General features: G+C 43.0%; 1 protein-coding gene across 3 annotated transcripts in view; it reads right to left on the bottom strand.

The window, feature by feature from the left end:
* Window positions 1-20,641, bottom strand: part of PFKL (phosphofructokinase, liver type) — a 241,340-nt gene that overhangs the window by 91,146 nt on the left and 129,553 nt on the right. For all 3 annotated transcript variants that reach the window (XM_075179949.1, XM_075179951.1, XM_075179950.1), the window contains 4 exons: window positions 19,755-19,880; window positions 18,628-18,692; window positions 3,278-3,341; window positions 1,883-2,029 (listed from right to left, as the gene is read on the bottom strand). In XM_075179949.1, the coding sequence (XP_075036050.1) occupies window positions 1,883-2,029; window positions 3,278-3,341; window positions 18,628-18,692; window positions 19,755-19,880 (402 nt within the window). The remainder of the gene's footprint in view (window positions 1-1,882; window positions 2,030-3,277; window positions 3,342-18,627; window positions 18,693-19,754; window positions 19,881-20,641) is intronic.

The following is a 20,641-nucleotide window of genomic DNA, read 5'->3' on the forward strand; positions in this document are numbered from 1 at the left end:
ACGCGTAAATACATATATATTTAACATATAATGTCTATAAAGTGAAAAGACATTAAAATGTGATAAACTTTTTTTTTTTTTTCTAAATACCCTTATTAAATTCTTACCACCCCGTTAAAAAAAAACTAAAAAAAAAAAAAACGGATAAGCAGGGCTTGCTGTTCTAAAAGAGGGGTTAATACAGTAATGATGGGAGAAGGATGGGACAAACAAGTTGATTCTTTTTTTTTCATTTAATACAGATATAAAGTAGTCAGCACATTTATTCCTCACATGCAAACTGGCTATGATGAGAGGGGTCAGCACTACCGGAAACTTATTTACAAATACATTTTCATTGTGATATGGCTGTTACAGTGTTCACATGACCAGGGAGCATACCTGGCCAGCATACTGGTGCCTAGCCAATGACATGTGATCGGAGCACTCTAGTTAAAGCGTGACTAAGTTTTTAACTTTTTTTTTTTAATCAATCAATTAGACTATGGTGGTTTAAGTAGGAAACAATTAAGCAAGAGGGACTATTTAATAAATTGCAGGTTAGGAGAACAACTAGTATATCTGGTAAACTTCCTTGCTCCTCTGTATTTGCGCTAGCACCTTCTTCGACATTAGCCCACCTCTCCCTAGCTAAAAGCTCAATTTTAATTATCCGACTTGCTGTCCTCAACCTAATCATTTTGAATTAGTTCTGTTTGCACAGAAATGACATCACAAATGTATGTTGCCCTATTTTATCCTTTTTTTGGTTGCCTTATTAACATCTATATAGATACGCTTTCAAAAGCTTTACTGCTCCAATTATATGAAAGTGTACTATGGCACTTGCACCTGCAATGTTAATTAAACTAACCAATCACCGCCGAATAATAAATGTGCAGCCTTCTTGTACAATATATCAACAATGTCTCTTTCCCACAATTATCATCCCTGTGGAAGCCCTCATACTAATCTCTACTTTTCACCACCCAAAGAGCAGTTTTTACACTGGAGAAACACAATTGCTGTTTATCAAAAAGGAAATCATTATTCTAAGACCGACATCACCGCATGCGCAACGTTACACAGGCTCACGTCTGTGAGCGAACATCTGGACGCAGAAGTGAAAGAGCCGCTTTAGAAAGGAGGGGCGCTGAAAGGACTGGAAAGACCGGAAAAGATACATGCGGCAGGGTAAGTCTGTTTATACCCACATCCTGCGACCAGCAGTATGTGGTCGCAGGATGTGTTCTATTTCTGCTTTATTCTATATGGATATGCATTACTAGTCATTGCATGCTATTGCCAACCCTGTAAGTACTTGTTATGGGATTTCACCTTTAATCTATTAACACCACAACCGCTTACAGAACTGCTTGGGCACAACCCGATGCATTGATTAAGATATAGTGGACTCCTTTGAAACTGAATTGAAGTGGAAACTTCTATACTATGATTACTCTGATGACTTCTACAATTCATTTATTGGACTTCTCATTTTGAAGTATTCCAACTGTCTCTTTAGCTAGTGATCTATTTGTGCACCATCATGCTGAGATATGTTGTCAATATTATCATGTCCATATGTTCTGGCCAGAACTACAGTATATTTCATTTAAACATTTTATTAATGTTAAACAACAAATCTGTTTATTACTACACGTTTGTTCAGTTGCACATGGGAATTTTATTTGTAAATTGAAAAGTCAAACATTTTAGGCTTGTTAAACAGGGTGGCTTTTTATAAAATAAAAAAGTTGTATATTCAACACAAAAATTTATTATCATTTGGACTGCAAATTATTAGTTATATGAATTACTAAATAGACACCAACACAGCATATTTTTGACACTCAAATTTTTAGTGAAGTATTGCTCACAAATGAAGCTTGTTTGGGATTACCTGTCCTTTTGACAATCCTTCAAACCCATCATTTACTACATAGATCTTATGGCCCTGAGAAATTCCAATTCGCACAGCGGATCGAACAGCGGCATTCATTCCAGCAGCTGGAGCACCAACATTCAGAATTGCCAGATTGAAGTTACTCTACAATTAGGGGGGATAGAACACAAAAGCAATGAATCATATATAAAACATAATTAGATTTGTATACACGTGAAAGTATAATTTAATAAGTTCCACAAGTGCTGCTATTTGAATTAATTATTCCAAGACTAAGTAATATATGTGTGTGGTGATTTACCCTAAGAAGCAGAATATTTGTCCAATACAGAATCCCCATTTGAAATTCCTTGGCCATTAGCGGTGATGCAAGTGACTACACACATTGCACTAGGAGTGTTCCCGAGTGGCTATGTTTATAAATGTGCTGGTATTTCACGGATGCAAAATCTGATTGTCTGGCAAAGAGCTTTTCTAAGAAAACCTAAATAATCCAATAAACAGATTAGTTAAAAAAAAAAAGTCAGGAGCACAGTCTGCTTACTACTAATTTGTCAGAGTGCAATTGGTTGGCAGCACCATATGAGCACTGGCTGCATTTGTTTTTCACCTCTGTTGTTACGATTTTACCTTGTTAAAATCATTTTTCACTTTCAGCTTGAAACGTTCGCAGCAGTAAGTAAGTTTCTGGACCCTCCAGGTGGAGTGTCTTTCTCCAGGTAATTCCACATCATTTAGGTTCATTAAGGGCATGCAGAAACTATAGATAGCGTAGAGGCACCAGGAGGATTTTAGTCAGGACAAATTGTGGAGTGGGTGGTGGACGGGCAAAAGTAGGATATCTGTGCAATATATAACCACAATGTGTGGTGAATTTATGTGTAAGGTGTGGCCAGCAAATTTGGAGAATCTCTGTGTAATATATGGCCTGCAGCAACCCCCCAGGTCTAGAAGGAATATTAATTATGCTACTTGGATATGTTTTTCCTTCATAACACTGCATCAAAAGGGGGGGAATTCAATTCAGAGTGAAGTGTCTCATGGACATTCCAGAAACACTTCACAGTGTATATTTTTTCAGAAATATACGCCATTTTTTCCTCTCGCCCCATAGAGGGGCGAGAAAAACTGAGAGTATATTTTTACCGTAGTAACGGTAAAACAGCGCAGCTGCGATCTTCCTGAAAACATCATGGCTAATTAAATTCCCCCACAAAGAACTTTAACATTTCAAAACAGTCTGTCAGCACCATATAGTCATTCACTCAGACAACCATACCAACTACCAGATATTTTCATCTCCTGGTGTTCATGCTATAGTTTAAATTTACAGTTTCCATGTGTCTTAGATGTTTGATCTTAACTAAACTTCCAGTTTATAAATGAGATTACCTTTTCTTCAGATGGTTTCTTGTGTGAAAGAAGCTTGAAAATGTTCCAGTTATTTTCAAAACTCCTACAAAAATTAAACAAGTAGACGTTTTAGCACTCTTGTTTATTGTTAAACAACCCCCCCCCCCCAAAAAAGAAACCCCAAATCAAAACAAAAACAAAAAAAACCAATTGTGTGTGTGTGTGTGTGTGTGTGTAGAATTAACAGACACTTGGCTAGAACACAAATTATGCTTTTGTAGTAAAACCCAGAGGCAATTTATGTCAAGTATATATGACTAAAAGAGTATTTTTATACTTACGATAAATCCATTTCTCCGATTCCATCTGGGGGACACTGCTACCATGGGTTATATGAGGGGAGCGTGGAGTTGGCACTTAACTAGTTAACTTGTTTTATGTATCAATGCTGACAGACCCCTCCCCTCTGCAACCCCTTGTAACTCCTCATTTTAATTATAAAGCCCCAAGGAAGATAGGCCAAACAACCAAAGAACATACAGCAGAAGAGCAGAAGGGAGGTAGCGCACTGTCCCCCAGATGGAATCAGAAAAACGGATTTATCTTAAGTATAAAAATCCTCTTTTCTCTTTCATTCTATCTGGGGGACACTGCTACCATGGGGAAATTCTAAAGCAGCCTCCCTAACGGTGGGACCACTCTGACAGCCCGGCACGTAGAGCACTATGGCCAAAATCGGCGTCTGTAGATGCAAAGACATGGAATTGATAGAATTGATAGAATTTTGTCAAAGTATGGACCAAGGACCAGGTGGCTGCTGTGAAAGTTGGTCCTCTGAGGCCCATTTCTCACTGCCCAAGGTGCCCCCACCGAACGGGTGGAATGGGCAGTAAGTCAAAGTGGCACAGGTCGGTTAGTACTGACGTAAGCCTGCCTAATGGTTGCACTAATCAATCTTGCAATGGATTGTTTTGAGGCTGGTCATCCTTGTTTATGTGAATCAAAAAGGATAAAGAATCTGTGCGCCGAATGTGGGAGGTTCTCCTTACATAAATTCGGGGAGCCCTGACCACATCCAATTACTCCATCGAATTTTAGCCGGAAGACAATAACCCTGCCTTAAACACTGTAACCACAATTTCTTGGTTCACGTGAAATGCCAAAACCACCTTCGGTACAAACAAAGGGATTGTCCGTAGAACTGCTCTGTCCTCCTGAAAAAACAAATATGGCACACAACAAGAAAGGGCTGCTAACTCAGATACTTTGAGAGCCAATGCAATTGCCAAAAGGAACGCTACTTTAGACGTTAAAACCTTTAAATCTGCTGAATGCAACGGTTCAAAAGGAGTCCCCCTAAGCATATCAACTACAAGGCTGAGATCCCATGGTGCCGTAGGCGGGACATAAGGCAGTTGGATATGCAAGACTCCCTGCAGAAACGTCCTAATATCTGGCATGTCCGCCAATCGAAGGAAGAATGCCAGGAAACAGGGTACACGAAAGGACGATGCATGGCAGGGTCGATTCTCACACCATCTGATATAAGTGCGCTAGATGCGGTGGTAGATACGAGCTGAAACTGGCTTACGAGCTCGCAAGATTGCGTTCACGCCTCTAGGAGAGAATCCTCTAGACCGCTAAAGGCTGGCTTCAACAGCCGACGCAAGTCCTGATGCCGGAATGGGCTGTGAAGAAGGAGGTTGCCTCGCAGTGGTGGACGCACCCTTTGACCTACTGCCATCGAGATAATGTCTACAAACCATACTCTCCGCGGCCAGGCGGGAGCCACCAGTATCACTTGGAATCCTCCTTGTCTTACTCATCTGAGGACGCGGTGAATCATGGGTATAGGGGGGAAGATATCCCAACCGGAAGTACCAGGGAATTGTCATGACATCAGCAGCTACCACCAGGGGGTCCCTTGCCCTTGCGCAGAATCTTGGGACCTTCCTGTTGTGTCTCAATGTTATAAGGTCCAGGTCCGGAAGACCCCATCTCAGGATCAGCAGCTAGAAGACCTACGGACGAAGTGACCACTCCCCCGGTAACACTGCATGACGGCTTAGATAATCTGCCTCCCAATTCTGGATGCCTGGGATGAACACTGCTGAGATTGAGGGAACATTTTGTTCCACCCAGGCCAAAATCTGTGCTGCCTTTGCCATTGCACCTCCACTTCTGGCTCCGTCCTATCTGTTGACATAAGCCACTGCAGTGGCATTGTCCGATTGTAACCTGACCGGAAATCCCTGAAGCATGATCTGGGTGCCCAGAAGAGCCATTAGCATGGCCTTCAAATCCAGAATATTGATAGACAGGGAAGACTGCTGAGTCGACCAAAGCCCTTGAAGTCGTAAGTGAAGGGCCACAGCCCCCACCCCCTCAGGCTGGTGTCTGTGGTCACTATGATCCAGGACCACGGGGCAAAGGACCTGCCTACCGACAGGTGATCCTGGACTAACCACCAGTGAAGAGACACCGTCATTTTGGAAGACAAGCAGATCTTCTGGCGTTCCAACTGCAGATGGGAACCTGACCACTTTGTTAAGAGGTCCCACTGGAAGCAGCGGGAATGGAACAGACTAAGGAATTGTCTCAAAGGTCAACACCATCTTCCCTAGGAGACGCATGTGTAATTGAATAGTTAAACTGGGAGTGGTCAGGACCTGTGTAGCTGCTTCCGGTAATGACCTGGCCTTATCCTCTGGGAGAAACACCTTTTGTTCTCTGGTGTCCATGATGAGCCCTAAGAAGGTCATCCGCTGGCAGGGAATCAATTGTTATTTGTGCAGGTTTATTAACCATGGTGCTCCAGGATCCTGATGGCAAGGGTCAGGTGTTGTTGTAACAGATTTGCTGATGTGGCCTTGATGAGGAGACATGCCGTCATTACGGACATGATTTTTGTGAACACTCTGGGCGCTGTGAAAAGGTCGAAGGGGAGTGCCCGGAATTGGTAGTGGGCCAACACTACCGTAAATCTGACAAGTGTCTAATGTCCCTTCCAAATGAGGACTTAAAGGTAAGCGTCTTTTATATCTATTAATGCTAAAAATTTGTCTGCCTCCAATCCACTGATTACTGATCGGACAGACTCCATGCGAAATCTGTCCACCCGTAGGTGTAGATTTAACATTTTTAAATTCAAAATGGGTAGGAATGATCCATCCTGCTACGGGACCAGAAACAGGTTTGAATAGAACCCTTGTCTTTTCTGGTTGTCTGGTACCGTGCAAATGACTCCTGCAGAAAGAAGAGAAGCGACACAGAGCCGCATCGCCTGTCTCCTTTCTGGATCGCGGGGCAAAGATCTGGCAAAGAAGCGATGAGGGGCTGGACCTGACAGGTCTATCATGTACCCTCTCGTCATGATCCCATGAATCCAAAGGTCTTGGGAGGACGCTATCCACTGTTCCCTGAACAGACTCAATCGCCCCCCACTCCTGCTGTCGCAAGAAGGGGTGGATGACAGTCAGGATGCAGGTTTTTTCGGAAGCTTCCGGCGTCTGGTAGAGAGGGAGGACCTACCTCTGTAATAGTGTCCCCTACTACTATTCAGTCTGCCTCTACTTGTCTGACCTCTAGCAAAGGAGCCTCCCTGAAAGGGCTGCCGAAAGGAACCAAATAGAGAAGATTTTGCCTTAGGAACACATACTGGCAGAAAAACAGGATTTATACTTACGATAAATCCCTTTCTCTGATTCCATCTGGGGGACACTGCTTAACCATAGGGTTAGGTAGGGAAGGGAGGAGTCTGGCACCTAAACAGTTAACTTTTTTCTGCATACAGCATATATCCCCCACCAATTCCCCACATACCTCAGTTTGATTATCAAAGCCCTAGGACGATAGGCCCATCAACCAAGATACACCACTCAAAAGAGGGGGAAACGGAGAGAAAAGAAAAACAACGAAAAAGGGGGGGACCGGAGTGTCCCCCAGATGGAATCAGAGAAAGGGATTTATCGTAAGTATATATCCTGTTTTCTCTTTCATCCATCTGGGGGACACTGCTTAACCATGGGGACTTACTAAAGCAATCCCTCTGAAGGGTGGGACCGCTCTGATCTCCTTGCCCGTAGAACACTACGGCCGAAGGAGGCGTCCCCAGACCCAAATACATTAAATTGGTAGAATTTCGTAAAGGTATGGACCGAGGACCAGGTGGCTGCTCTGCATAGCTGGTCCGCCGTGGCTCCATACCATGCCGCCCAAGACGCCCCAACCGAACGGGTAGAATGGGCAACAATACGCTTCGGCACAGGAAGATTAATACGAACATAAGCCTCCCTAATAGTCAGGGTAAGCCATCTGGCAATAGTTTGCTTAGATGCTGGCCATCCCCGCCTAGAATAGTCAAATAATACAAATAGAGAATCTGTCTTACGTATCTTTGCAGATCTCTTAACATATATACGTAATGCCCTCACTACGTCCAAACATTTATTTGTTTTCGTTCCTGGAGTCTGAGGCTCCTCTCTGAACACAGGAACAACTATTTCCTGATTGATATGGAAACCTGAGACCACCTTAGGGAGAAAGGACGGAATAGTCCTTAAAACTGCTCTGTCCTCATGAAAGACCAGATAAGGTTCTTTGCAAGATAGAGCTCCCAGCTCGGAGACCCTTCTAGCCGAGGTAATAGCAAGCAGGAAGACTGTCTTCCAGGTCAAGAACCGCAACTCTGCTGAGAGTAGAGGTTCAAAGGGAAGCTCCTGCAACATGCTAAGGACCAGATTAAGATCCCAAGGATCCGTAGGATGTACGTAGGGCGGCTGGATGTGAAGCACTCCCTGTAGGAAAGTCTTAACATCCGGAATCTCCGCCAGCCGTCTGTGGAAATACACTGACAATGCCGATACCTGAACCTTTACGGTTCCCAGCCTAAGACCTGCCTCTAAACCACACTGTAAGAAGGCGAGAAATCTAGCCAGACCAAAGGATTTTGAATTGTAAGATTTCTTCTTACACCACTTTATATATCCATGCCAGATGCGGTGGTAGATCCTGGCCGAAACTGGCTTCCTGGCATTCAGGAGAGTGCCTACTACACCCCCCGAGAACCCTCTCGCTCTCCACAGACTGGATTCAAAAGCCATGCCATTAAATTCAGCTGGTTCAGATTTTGATGCAAGAACGGTCCCTGGGTCAGCAGATCTCTTCGTAGGGGCAACCGAAAACCTTGACCCACTGCCACCAGAAGAATCTCCGGAAACCATACTCTTCGTGGCCATGCTGGAGCCACCAGAATGACTGGTCGATCCCCCTCCCTGACCCTCCGAAGGACCCTGGGAATCATCGCTATGGGAGGAAACAGGTAACCTAACCTGAAGTCCCAAGGCATTGTTAGGACGTCCATTGCCACTGCCAGTGGATCTTTGTTCTTGCGCAGAACTCTGGGACTTTCCTGTTGGCTCTTGACGCCATCAAGTCTCGATCCGGGAGTCCCCACTTGTCTACTAGCAACTGGAACACCTCCGGATGCAAGGCCCATTCCCCTGATAGAACCCTGTGCCGACTTAGATAGTCTGCCTATACGTTCGGTCTCCCTGGGATAAACACTGCTGACAGTGCCGGGACGTTTTTTTCTGCCCAGGAAAAAATCTGAAACGTGACCTTCATCGCTCCTGCACTCCTGGTGCCTCCTTGCTTGTTTATGTATGACACTGCCGTGGCATTGTCAGAATGAATGCGGATCGGCCTTCCCTGTAGAACACTCTGAGCTCTCTGTAGTGCCTTCAAGATGGCCAAGAGCTCCAGCACATTTATGGAAAGACCCCACTGTCTTTCTGACCACATGGCCCTATATCCTTAGATGAAGGACCACTGCCCCCCAACCACACAGACTGGCGTCTGTGGATACCACGACCCAAGCCCACGGGGCAAAGGATCTGCCTTTTGTTAGGTTGTCCTCCAACAACCACCAGATGAGGGACCTTCTTGCTTCTAGAGATAACCTCATCCACTGGCACTCTAAACCAAGGAAGGACCCTGACCACTTCTTCAGAATATCCCACTGAAGACATCTGGAGTGGATCCTTCCATATGGCAGTGTCTCGAAAGATGCCACCATCTTTCCTAGCAGCTTCATACACATGAGTACTGACAGCTTCTTGCTTGACAGGACCTTGCCTATTCACTCCATCAAGGACCTTATCTTGTCCTGTGGAAGAAACACTCTGCTGCGTGCTGTGTCCATTATTAGTCCCAAGAAAATCATTCTTTGAAAAGGGATCATCTGTAACTTTGTTATATTCAAGAGCCAGCCGTGCTGTTCCAGCCTGAACAGAAGAGCTCTGAACTGATAGTGAGCTGTGCCTATCGTAAACCTGAGAAAAGGCTGATGCCCCTCCCAGATCGGAACGTGGAGATAGGCATCCCTGATGTCTATTGATGCCATGAATTGGCCTGTCTCCAAGCCATTTATGACCGATCTCAGGGATTCCATCCGAAAGGAGTCCACTGTCAGATGAAGATTTAGCTGCTTGAGGTTCAGCACTGGTCTGAACGAACCATCTGGTTTTTGTACCAAGAACAGGTTTGAATAAAACCCTTTCCCTCTCTGGTACTCCGGAACCTGTATAATAACCTTCTTTAAAAGAAGCAAAATCCACAATCATGAGCATTGCCTGTCTTTTTTGAGGACAGCGGGGTAACCCGGTTTACAAAAAACCTGTGAGGAGCTGGCCCCATGAATTCTATCACGTAACCCCTTCTCATGATACCCTGGACCCACCAGTCCGCCGAGGACTTTGTTCACTGCTGGGCGAACCCAAACAGCCGTCCTCCCACCCCACCCTCTGTAACCAGAGGCGGGTGGTAGTCATGCTGCTGGTCTATCCGGCAGCTTGGCGGAAGAGGCCCTTCCTGCTGCCGAGGCAAAGGATGACCTTCCTCTATGGGACTGTCTCCTGCTTCCCACGGCCCTTGAACTGGCAGTCTGGCCTCTGCCAGACCCGCCCCCACGAAAGGGCTGTCTGAAAGAACTAAACTTAGGAGCCCTAGGTCTAGGAATATTCACAGGCAAGGACGTATTCCTACCCCCTGAAGCCTGTGAAATTCAGGAGTCCAACTCTGGACCAAATAGCATCCCACCCATATACGGGATGGATTCTAATTACCTCTTTGACTCTGAATTTGCATTCCAAGCCCTTAACCATAACGCCCTTCTTGCTGCTACAGCTGTAGCAGAAATAGACGATGATATGGAGGCCGAATTCTGGGCCGCTTCATATACATAACCCGCTGCCTCCTTCAGGTGCATGGCCAGGGGTAGTAGTTCCGAATCCTGCAATGCGGACTCTAACTGCCCTACCCAGGCTTCCATAGCCCTAGCTACCCAGGTTGAAGACAATGTTGGTCTGAGGCTTGTACCAGCGGCCAAGAAGACCGATTTCAGCAGGGATTCTAGCTTTCGGTCGGTCGCATCCTGTAAGGCCGCCGACCCTGGTACAGGTAGCGTGGCCTGGCGAACCAATCTCACCACCGGCGCATCCACTTTCGCCACCTGTTCCCATCGGGTCATATCCTCCTCTTGAAGAGGATATAAAGAGCCAAACTTTTTTGGCACAGTGAACCTTTTATCTGGATACTTCCAAGAAGCCTCTGCAATACCTCTCAACTCTGCTGAGGGAGAGAACCTGACCACCTGCTTAGAAGCCTTCTTAAAGAGAGAGCGGTCTAAGGACCCAGAATCAGACACAGACCACAGCGCATTAGCTGGTTTATGTCTTTATTACTTTTGCGTATATGTCTGGGATTTTCCAGTAACTGGTTAAGTCGGTCTAGGCCCCTAGCCACTGCCGACCACCCAACCTCCCCTATCTGGGGTGCCTCCTGGAAAGCCGGGGAGGGATATTGTCCGACCCCTGGGGAAAATGAATCCTCAGTCATTCCTCCTGTTATACCCCGAGATGCCACCGATGTAGATGGGATCTCCACTGGTTTAGATAACAGTTTTACAAGGGTATTAACCCCTTGTGACAAGGTTGCCGCCCATTCAGGAGGTTCTATTGTCAGAATGGAGCTGTCTTTAGGCTGCAGTAATACAGGCGCCACAGTGCAGCCAGCACAGAGCCCCCCTGATCCAGCCGTTCATTTGTTAATTTAACATTACACTTTGAACAGACCATATGTTTGGCATGTGTTGTTTTACTTTTATCAGCCATCACAAGATAAGAAAAAAATAAAATCACGTTTCATATGCACAAATACTTCCACAATGTTTATCAGAAAATACTGACTAGGTTATTTAAACATATCATAGTATTTCTGATTAAATAAGACAGGTTGGAGAGCTTACAGTTTTCATTAACCTAAAGCTCTCTCAATATATTATTGTCTTTACAATACACATGCATACACAGAAGAAATATAGTGATACTTAGCAGGGAAGATATGTGTCAGCAGTGCACTTCTCTCCAAATGACTGCTGTATATGTCCTCCTTTTGTATTTTGGCGCCAAAAGGGATCTTCCACCTGCTCACTCAGCGGGGCAGGGGAAGAGGTGCTTCTCAAACACATTCCCCTACCGCTGGTATCTCCTTCTGTGTCTCTACTAACAGCGATTTCCCCTTTCTATTGTAGGTGAAATCCTGTTAGGATTATGTTCCCCGCAAAAGCGCTAGTTTCCTTCCAAAGCGTGGCCATCCTTCAAGTTCCCCCTACCCTCCTCTTGGAGAGGACTTGGTATGCTCCAGCCTGGCCCCAGGGAACGGCAGTAGTACTGGCGCTTTTTGCCTTTATGGCAGCGCCTGACCATGCTATCAGCGGGAAGAGAGTCTCTTGCCGACTGCTTCCTGCTGTGAGAAGCGTTTTATCTCCTCTGCCAGCAGGGCCGCCCCCAGCTGACAGGCGCTTCTCCCACGAGCCAGCTCGTGGGAGAAGCCTATTAACAGTGAACTCTGTTCACTGTGGATCTCTCTGATGTTCAGCCCTACTCCTAGGGCACCTACTTCAAACTAAGGTATGTGGGGAATTGGTGGGGGGGGATATGCGGTCAGCAGAAAAAAGTTAACTGTTTAGGTGCCAGACTCCTCCCTTCCCTACTCAACCCCATGGTTAAGCAGTGTCCCCCAGATGGATGAAAGAGAAAGTACTCTTGCCACCAGTGGTCTGACAAATAATATTGTCCAATTCGGGCCCAAATAACACTGCACCTGAATAAGGTAATGTTTCAAGCGATGTCAGGATGAGGGCATAAAATATAATATAATTAAATAGAATATTAAATGTCAGGGCCCAAATAAAAAATTGCATTGATACATAGAAGTAAACAAGATTTCCTCTCAGATAAATGTTTGTTTCCATTTTAAATCATTTGGTCAATTAGCCCAGTAGGAGGTAATTAGGTTGAGCAAACCCTTTGTAAGGAGACGAGCTTAAGATATGGAGATCCAAGACATTCGTTGTTTTTGATCATGTATTCCACTTCCTAATTGACTTCCTTTCAATATTGTAACCACAAAAGAACCATTAGGTGTAAATTAGAGAGACATATGCCTAGGTAAGATCCTTGTAGAAAAAGACAGCATTTGAACACGGCCCATACAGATATATATAAATATGAACTTCACAATTAAATGTCCTCATATTTCCTATTTTGGGAAATCTGTGTGACACTCCATACTGAGGAGCAGAAATCACACCAGGGTTGTGAATGACAGCTACTGGCGGTATCAGGGAAAAGCTATAATCACATGTCTTTGGGAAAGGTATTTCATATTGCTATGATTCCATCATGTTTGGTATTTAAATGTGCAGGAGATTATGTCCGCTTAATTGACAGGGGAGTTATGTTCCTGGATATATCTGAGAAAAGCTAAGACAGGTCAAAATTTAGGAATAGTTTTGAATAAGCCTTAGGTAACAGCCAAGGGACATTTCCATCCCCACATTAGCATCAACACTGCCCCTGTGAATGCCATCCCATTTGAGTTTGATTAAAAGCCTGTGTTAAAGGACAAACTGTCAGTTTCTTGGGGATCAATCTAACTGAAGGACTGTCCATCTTTTCTGCCTACCCCAGGCATACAGATTATTATACGTAAGTGATGCTCTGTACTTTCATCCCATTTGTTTTAATAACGGTTTGCAATTTTTTTATTTGCATGTCAAATCCTTATCCAATTGTTTTTTTTTTATTATCTGTAAGCATTCTACCTTTTGCATATTAAATCTAACAATTTAATAGTTCTGTCATTATTGCTCTAAACAAATCCATTGCCTGAATAGAAGAGATAAGATTGCTTGATCATGCTAAAACCTTTCATTGCTGAGGTGTGAATTGAGAATACATTTGTATACAAAGCCTAGTGTGTGCCTGCATGTACATTTGTGTCATAGAACCTTAAGTGGTAAAGGGATAACCCTTTGATTGCTGGTGCCTTGTTAACTGTGTGCAAAAAGGAGTGTTCATTGCGTGCCAATGTGGGACAGGATATTGGGGTCCTATTGCCCGTATTCAATAGGTGGTGGCAAGACCGAAGTGTGTGTGGTTGTGTGAGCGCTGTTTGGGGTGATTCAGCAAATCTGTAGCCTTAGGGAAAGAGGTGAGTGTGAGATTTGGGCTGGAATCCAGTGTTTTCCCTTACAGTAAACACTTCCAAGTCACGAGTGCGCAAAGTGCGGTTTGTGACTGGTAAAGGCAGTTAGGATAGGTTTTCCTGACAAAATAGAGGTGATATATTGTCTGACTGTGTGAATATATGATATTAAATCAATGAGTAGCTAGAGGAGCTTATCCCTGACATTCGATTTCTTAGATTCTGTATCTGCACCCCAGGACCTCAGCCATAGGGTTCTTCGCTGCCACCACCGAAGCCGATAAGGAGGACAAAATAGAGGCTGCATTTTGGGCCACCTCATATAAGTATCCAGACGCCTCCTTTAAATGCAGGGCAAGGGGAAGCAAGTCTGAGTCCTGCAGTCCCTCGGCCAACTGTTCGGCCCATGCTTCCATCTCTCTAGCAACCCACGCCGATGAAAACATGGGTCAGAAAGAGGTACCTGCCGCTACATAGATTGATTTTAATTGACGCTCAGCCTTGCGGTCAGTGGCAGGGCCGCTGTTCCTGGCAACAGAAATCTAGTGTGACGTAAGCGAGTTACCGGTGTGTCAAAATTTTGGGATCTGTTTTCAGCAGGCCAGGTCCTCTTCTTGTAATGGGTACAGGGCAAGAAATCACCTTGGAATAGTAAACTTCCGGTCCGACTGCTTCCAAGCAGCTTCTGCAATGTCTGTTAATTCCACTGATGGTGGAAAACGGATAGCTCGTCCTCTAATTTTTTTGAAAAGACCCTGATCCAAAGATTTGGGTTCATCCAAACGATAAGGTCCATGGCTTGTCTGACTGCCAAGACCAGATCGTCAATGCCCCAATATCTAGTGGATTCCTCCGGGTCTGTGACCTGCACAGAATCTGAGTCAATAATAGGCTCACCCTCCTCTTCTGATGATCTCAGAGAGGAATAGGAGAAAATTTTCAAACTGAAGCCTCTTATTTCTAGACAGACAAGTCCTGGTGCGTCTAGAAACCGGTTTAATCTATCTAGGCCTTTGATAAATGATGAGGACCAGGCTGGTTCTCCAGAGGAAGGGCATGGGTTGGCAAGAGAGGATGATGGACCCGCCAAATCCACGTCAGATATCCCAGTGCTCACTGAAATTCCTACCGTCACAGCAAGGGCAGTTTCTACTGAAGCAGCGGGGTGAACAATAGAAACTGCTGTTAGCCCCGTAGGCTTAGTAAGCAGTTGTACCAGTGGAGTAACCGACTGCGCCAGAAAAGATGTCCATGCTGGTTCCTCTGGTAGAGGTAGTACATTAATCTGGGCCTGTGTAGTGTGTGACCCTGCATCACAGTCAGCACACAGTGCCCCCGGGTCCCTTTGCCCAACTGGCAATTTAACTTTACACTTTGAACAAGTGAAATATTTTGTAAGTGATGCTTTCCCCTTATCAAACATATTTTTAAAGGGAAAACACACTGAAGCAATAGAAATTAAAGTCACACAAGATATATGCTTGAAATAATTACAAGTATACTAACTAAACTATGACAGCCAAACTTGAATCTTGTAACAAGCAATATGAAAAGATGTAAGTTGACTAAATAGAATACAATATATTTTAATCTACTTGCAACACTTTAAATAATTATATCTAATACCAAGTATAATGGTATATAATATTGGTACTTAGCCTTTCAGCTAAACCAGATATGCAGGAGAGGAGTAAGTCAGCAGTGCCTCCGATATCAGGCTGAGGAGAGTCTGCTGTTTTCCTGGGCAATCTCTTGGCGCGCATATGGGAGAGTCTAAGCATGCCAGTAGAGGTGGGGGAGCTCTATTACCTTAGCTCCGCCTCCAAGGTTTCCTGACTCTGTTCCTGGATCGGTGGCTGTTTTGTCCACCGCATAATGTATCCTCCGTTCTCCTTCTGCTGAAGTTTATGCAGCTAAAACAAGATTCCCTCCTCCTTTCTCTGAAGGGGGAACTTGGTAGGATCCAGCAAAATGGCGTCCGCCATCGCTCCTATTACCGGCGCTCTATGCCTCTTAAAGCAGTGCCGGTATGTCGGGAGGCTGTCAGTGTGACAGCGGCTTTATTAAGCCACCTGTCAGCACTACAACACGGCAGGCGCTGCCGCCAGTGAGAGCCATCCGGCTCTCACAACATAGTATAGTGCGGCTGCCTAATAGGAGTGTGTTCTCTCTCTGTAGAGCACACTCCTCAGATAAAGATAGCAAAAAAACAAAAACAAAAACAAAAAAAAAAACAATTTCTAAAAAAATACAGGAATAAAAGAATAAATAAAAAAAAGTAAGCCCAACTCCCTTGTGCTCTTAAACTAAACTGAGTACAGAGGGTTGCAGAGGGGAGGGGTCTGTCGGCATTGACACATTAAACAAGTTAACTAGTTAAGTGCCAACTCCACGCTTCCCTCATACAATCCATGGTAGCAGTGTCCCCCAGATAGGATGAAAGAGAAATAAGGCTTATTAACTTGCAGTCAATAGGAGTCATTTATAAATACAAAAATACACCCAAAAAAATGGCATGTGCTCCTGTTTTTGCTTCCTAATCTACCCTCAGTTCACTTGCCCCAGTAACTAAGGACAAATTCCTTGCTCACCCCAAAACCTGCCTCCTTGACCCTATTCCCTCTCAACGTCTCCACTCCACCCACTACGAGTGCCTCTAGCTCACCTCTTCAACCTGTCTCTCCTCTCCAGCACACTCCCATCCTCCTTAAAACATGCACCCATCTTACCTGTGCTCAAAAAAAAACAATTCTTAACATCACATCTCTCGCCAACTACCACCCTATTTCTCTTTCTTTGCCCCCAAACCACCTGATAAGGCTTGTACTTAACTGCCCGACTCTTTTTTCCTCAAATCAAAATGTAGGGAAAAAAAAAAAAAAGACAGCGCTGGATCTGATCAAGATAAAAACACGATGCTGGAAAGTGAAATAAAAATATAACAATTTATTTAGTGCACACAATATTGCTATTCAAATAGAGATTCATCAAACAGATGTATCTGATAATAAAAACACAAGGCAAAGTCTTATAAAATCAATTAAAATCAGCACAAAAATGTGCCTTAATCAAATAGTTGTTGTTAAATCAACTTAATGTTTGCCCAGTACTAAATCAGCTGCTATCGATAAATTTAAGAGCTCATTAGAAAGTCACTGCACAGAATAGATGGTAATACAAAACAAAAAAACCCCAAAAAAAAGCAGCACCGTTGTGCCAAAAGTCCATATAACGGGTTCTAAAGCATAGGATAATAAATCATATTAATTGAACAGACTTACAGTTCTTGATGTAAGGAGAACAGTAAGGGTCATGCTACAATCTGACGATAAGGGAATATACCATTAGACTGTTGATGGATTTAGTATATCCCCGCTGTAATTAAAACTCCTCCTGCGGAGACTTGACCAGCAGCTCCGTGCTGGGAAACCGTAGTAGATGAGGGGATCCGATCGGAAAATGTAACGTAGTCTGTCAACTATGTGAACACTTGCAACTGAGCTTCCTTAAATGCAATAATAGCTCTATCACCCGTCTCCAAAATCTGTTGTAAAAGTCCACCACCACTTGTAAAAAGCTTCATCAATTAAATCCGTGAAGTGAAATGAATGTGCATGCTGTTCCTTGTAGTCCTGATGCGTTTCTTTGCCGTCACAACAAGTTCTTCAGAGGAAATCAATATCGTGTTGCCATATAGCTCTAGAGCTATATGGAATGAGTTTTAATTACAGCTGGGGTATACTAAATCCATCAACAGTCTAAGGAGATATTCCCTCATCTTCAGATTGTAACTTGCTGTTCTCTTTACATCAAGAACTGTAAGTCTGTTTTAGAGCATAGGATAATAAATCATATAAATGGAACCCGCTATATGAACTTTCAGCACAACGGTGCTGCTTTTTTTGGTTTTCTATTTCCATTTATTCTGTGAAGTGACTTTCTAATGAGCTCTTAAATTTATCAATAGCAGTTGATTTAGTACTGGACAAACATTAAGTTGATTTAACAAAAACTATTTGATTTGATCTTGTATTTTGATTTGTTATGAGATTCATCAAACAGATGTATCTATATTTGAATACAAATATTGTGTGCACTAAATAAATTGTTATATTTGTATTTCACTTTCCAGCATCGTGTTTTTTTTCTTGATCAGATCCAGTGCTGTCTTTTTTTCTATATCTTGTTTGCCTTGAGCAGTAGGGTCACACAACCCTTGACAGCTGCGTTTCAGATCAAGAATTGGGTTTTACTAATACCATATTATCATCTATTTACAATTAGGCTCCACCAGAGCACTTATTTTTGTGTCAACTATAGACAACATTTTAGCCAAATAGATATGGTGTGCCAATTTGATCTATATTTTTTGGCCATTTTCAAATCAAAATGTACCTCACATTCTATATAGACAACATCCACACAAAAGTTATCAATTCTGTACTTCTAGCAAAGTCCAACGGCCACTTCTACATACTTGTCCTTCTGGACCTCTCTGTTGCTTTTAACACTATAGATCAGCATCATCTACTACACACACTTTCATCATTTAGTCTTCATGACACAGTTCTCTCCTGGTTCTTGAAGGGCTGCTCTAGGTAGTATATACAAGTAGCCTGGTTTTAGGTTTTCATCCTAGGGTTCAAGTGTGTGCGACATCAAAGCAACGTTGCCACCCCTATGGCATTTTATTTTTTAAATATCCTCCAAAAATAGTACTGGTTATTTTTGACGAGTAAACTTATTGCCCCATATTACTTCAAATCTCTATAAGAACAACATTTTAGTATAATTTACAAGTATTTCAACACATTACTTATTTTGAAAATTTCTTGACTTACCTTCCTCGTAACTGAATTGCTTCCTCAAATTTCTTCTCCTCCATAGCTTTTTGCACATCTTTTGTCTAAAATTAAAACAATATATTATTCTACTTTAAACCCCTTTTACTGTTATCAACGTAATTATTTTTTTTTGTTTGCCCTATCCTTTTAGGCAGATTATCCACTCGCATTACATTTAATGTCAGTGACACAGAAATCGCGTTTGACATGCATTTGTTAATGCAAGTAAACGCATCACTGAAAAAAATGGTGCTGCCAAAACAAACTCAGTGTAAATGGGGTCACTGATATCTTTGGCTTCCATTCCTATATACGTTGAAATGCTTTTGCTAGTAATAAAGAAACACTAGTAAAAGAATGCATTTTGACGCAAGTAGGCAAGAAACCTTTGGAGATCATCAATGTAGATTAATTTACTAAAATTATGTTAGGGGAATGTGTCCATGCAATTTATGGGTCTCAGTACATTTTAAATATATGTTATTGTACTGTAATGATTTAAGTATGCAGTTTATATTAAATCTAAGTTATGTACTGTAAGGTAAAGTTATTACAAGTCAGTGAAGTTTTGTGTGTGTATAAATCAGCACTTTGAGGCCATATTAAACAGCGAGGCCAGGTAACCAATGGCATTTGATTTGCGTTTTAAAGTGAACATTTGTACTCAATGCATTTAACTTGTGTTATTTTCAATATTTTTATTAAAGGAGAGTTGAGTACATTTATTAAAGCGTATAAATACTCACAATAATAAATACGTATTGATAGTGCATATTTTTAAAGAGTAAAACTAAAAAATATGTAAAAATTGAGAAAGAAAAAAAAAAAAGATGTATAAACCAACAATCCAAATTGACTGTTATGTGGATGAGGCAGTTTTAATCAGGTGGGGAGAGTGACAGGAAAACCAATTTGTACTAAACGTACTGAGTGTAGCATGCAGCAGTTGAAAAGCTCCGGAAATATGAGGTATTCTATTGCAGAACAAATGCTTACTTGTGTGGCAACTAAATCTTTTTTTCTAGCATTTTCCTACTTCCAAAGGCTGCATCTCATTCACAGTGAATGCCTTATATTCCTAGGGGTATTTAAAAATCTATTAAAGCACATGCATAAATACATACCACTTGAACACACTCCATCAATGGCAGTCGCACAGACTGGTTACCAGAGAGACTAACTACGCAAGCTGGCGTTTCAGGAGTAGCTTCCATCAGTGCAATAACGGCTTCCATACCCATTTTACTGCTCTGTAAATTAGTAAGAAAAACACATTAGAAATAGACAAAAACTATTAAAAAGAAATCTAAATATATTAATTTTAACAAGAAGCACCTTGATATTACAGATGATTACATTCAGGAGGTCACACATTGGCTGAGCCACTATCTTGTACGTCTAATAGAGAGGTGGGAAAAATCTGCAATACAATAGTCTATCCTATCCATTTACAATCTAAATTTAAAAAGTAAAAAATGTACTGTTTGCATTCTCCTGTCACAGGTTTGGAATTGGGTAGGGCCCTTTAGACATGCCTAACTTAGCTCTATCTCCCAGAACGCGCGGAGTCTAAGGACTTGAAAGGTTTTCACCAGTGACCCCCGCAAGGGGATATGGACTTGGCTGCTTTCGGACCACTGGTCGCAACCCCCTTGGTAGGTGTAGGCGAAATGTAGTGGAAATTTCAAGGTAGAGAAGAAGTTAATGCTCTGAGTAGGAGAACAGGAATAACGGGATTTTTATACTTACGTAAAATTCGTTTCTCTTAATCCGTTGGGGGACACCGGGACCTTGGGGTATAGAACAGGACAGGCGAAACGCTGGCACTTTAACTTTTAGTTAAAACAAAAGCTCTGGCTCCACCCCCTCTATACCCCACCTCCTGCTAGACGCCAGTCTATGTTTAACCAAGCCCGCAGAAAGGGAGATAGAGAGAACCAAAGAAAAGAGAATAAACTTAACAACACAACATTCGATCAAACAACATGTCAAACAGAAGGAGAATCCAGAG

The sequence above is a fragment of the Mixophyes fleayi genome, chromosome 7 (assembly GCF_038048845.1).
Source record: "Mixophyes fleayi isolate aMixFle1 chromosome 7, aMixFle1.hap1, whole genome shotgun sequence".
NCBI classification, from domain to species: Eukaryota; Metazoa; Chordata; class Amphibia; order Anura; family Limnodynastidae; genus Mixophyes; species Mixophyes fleayi.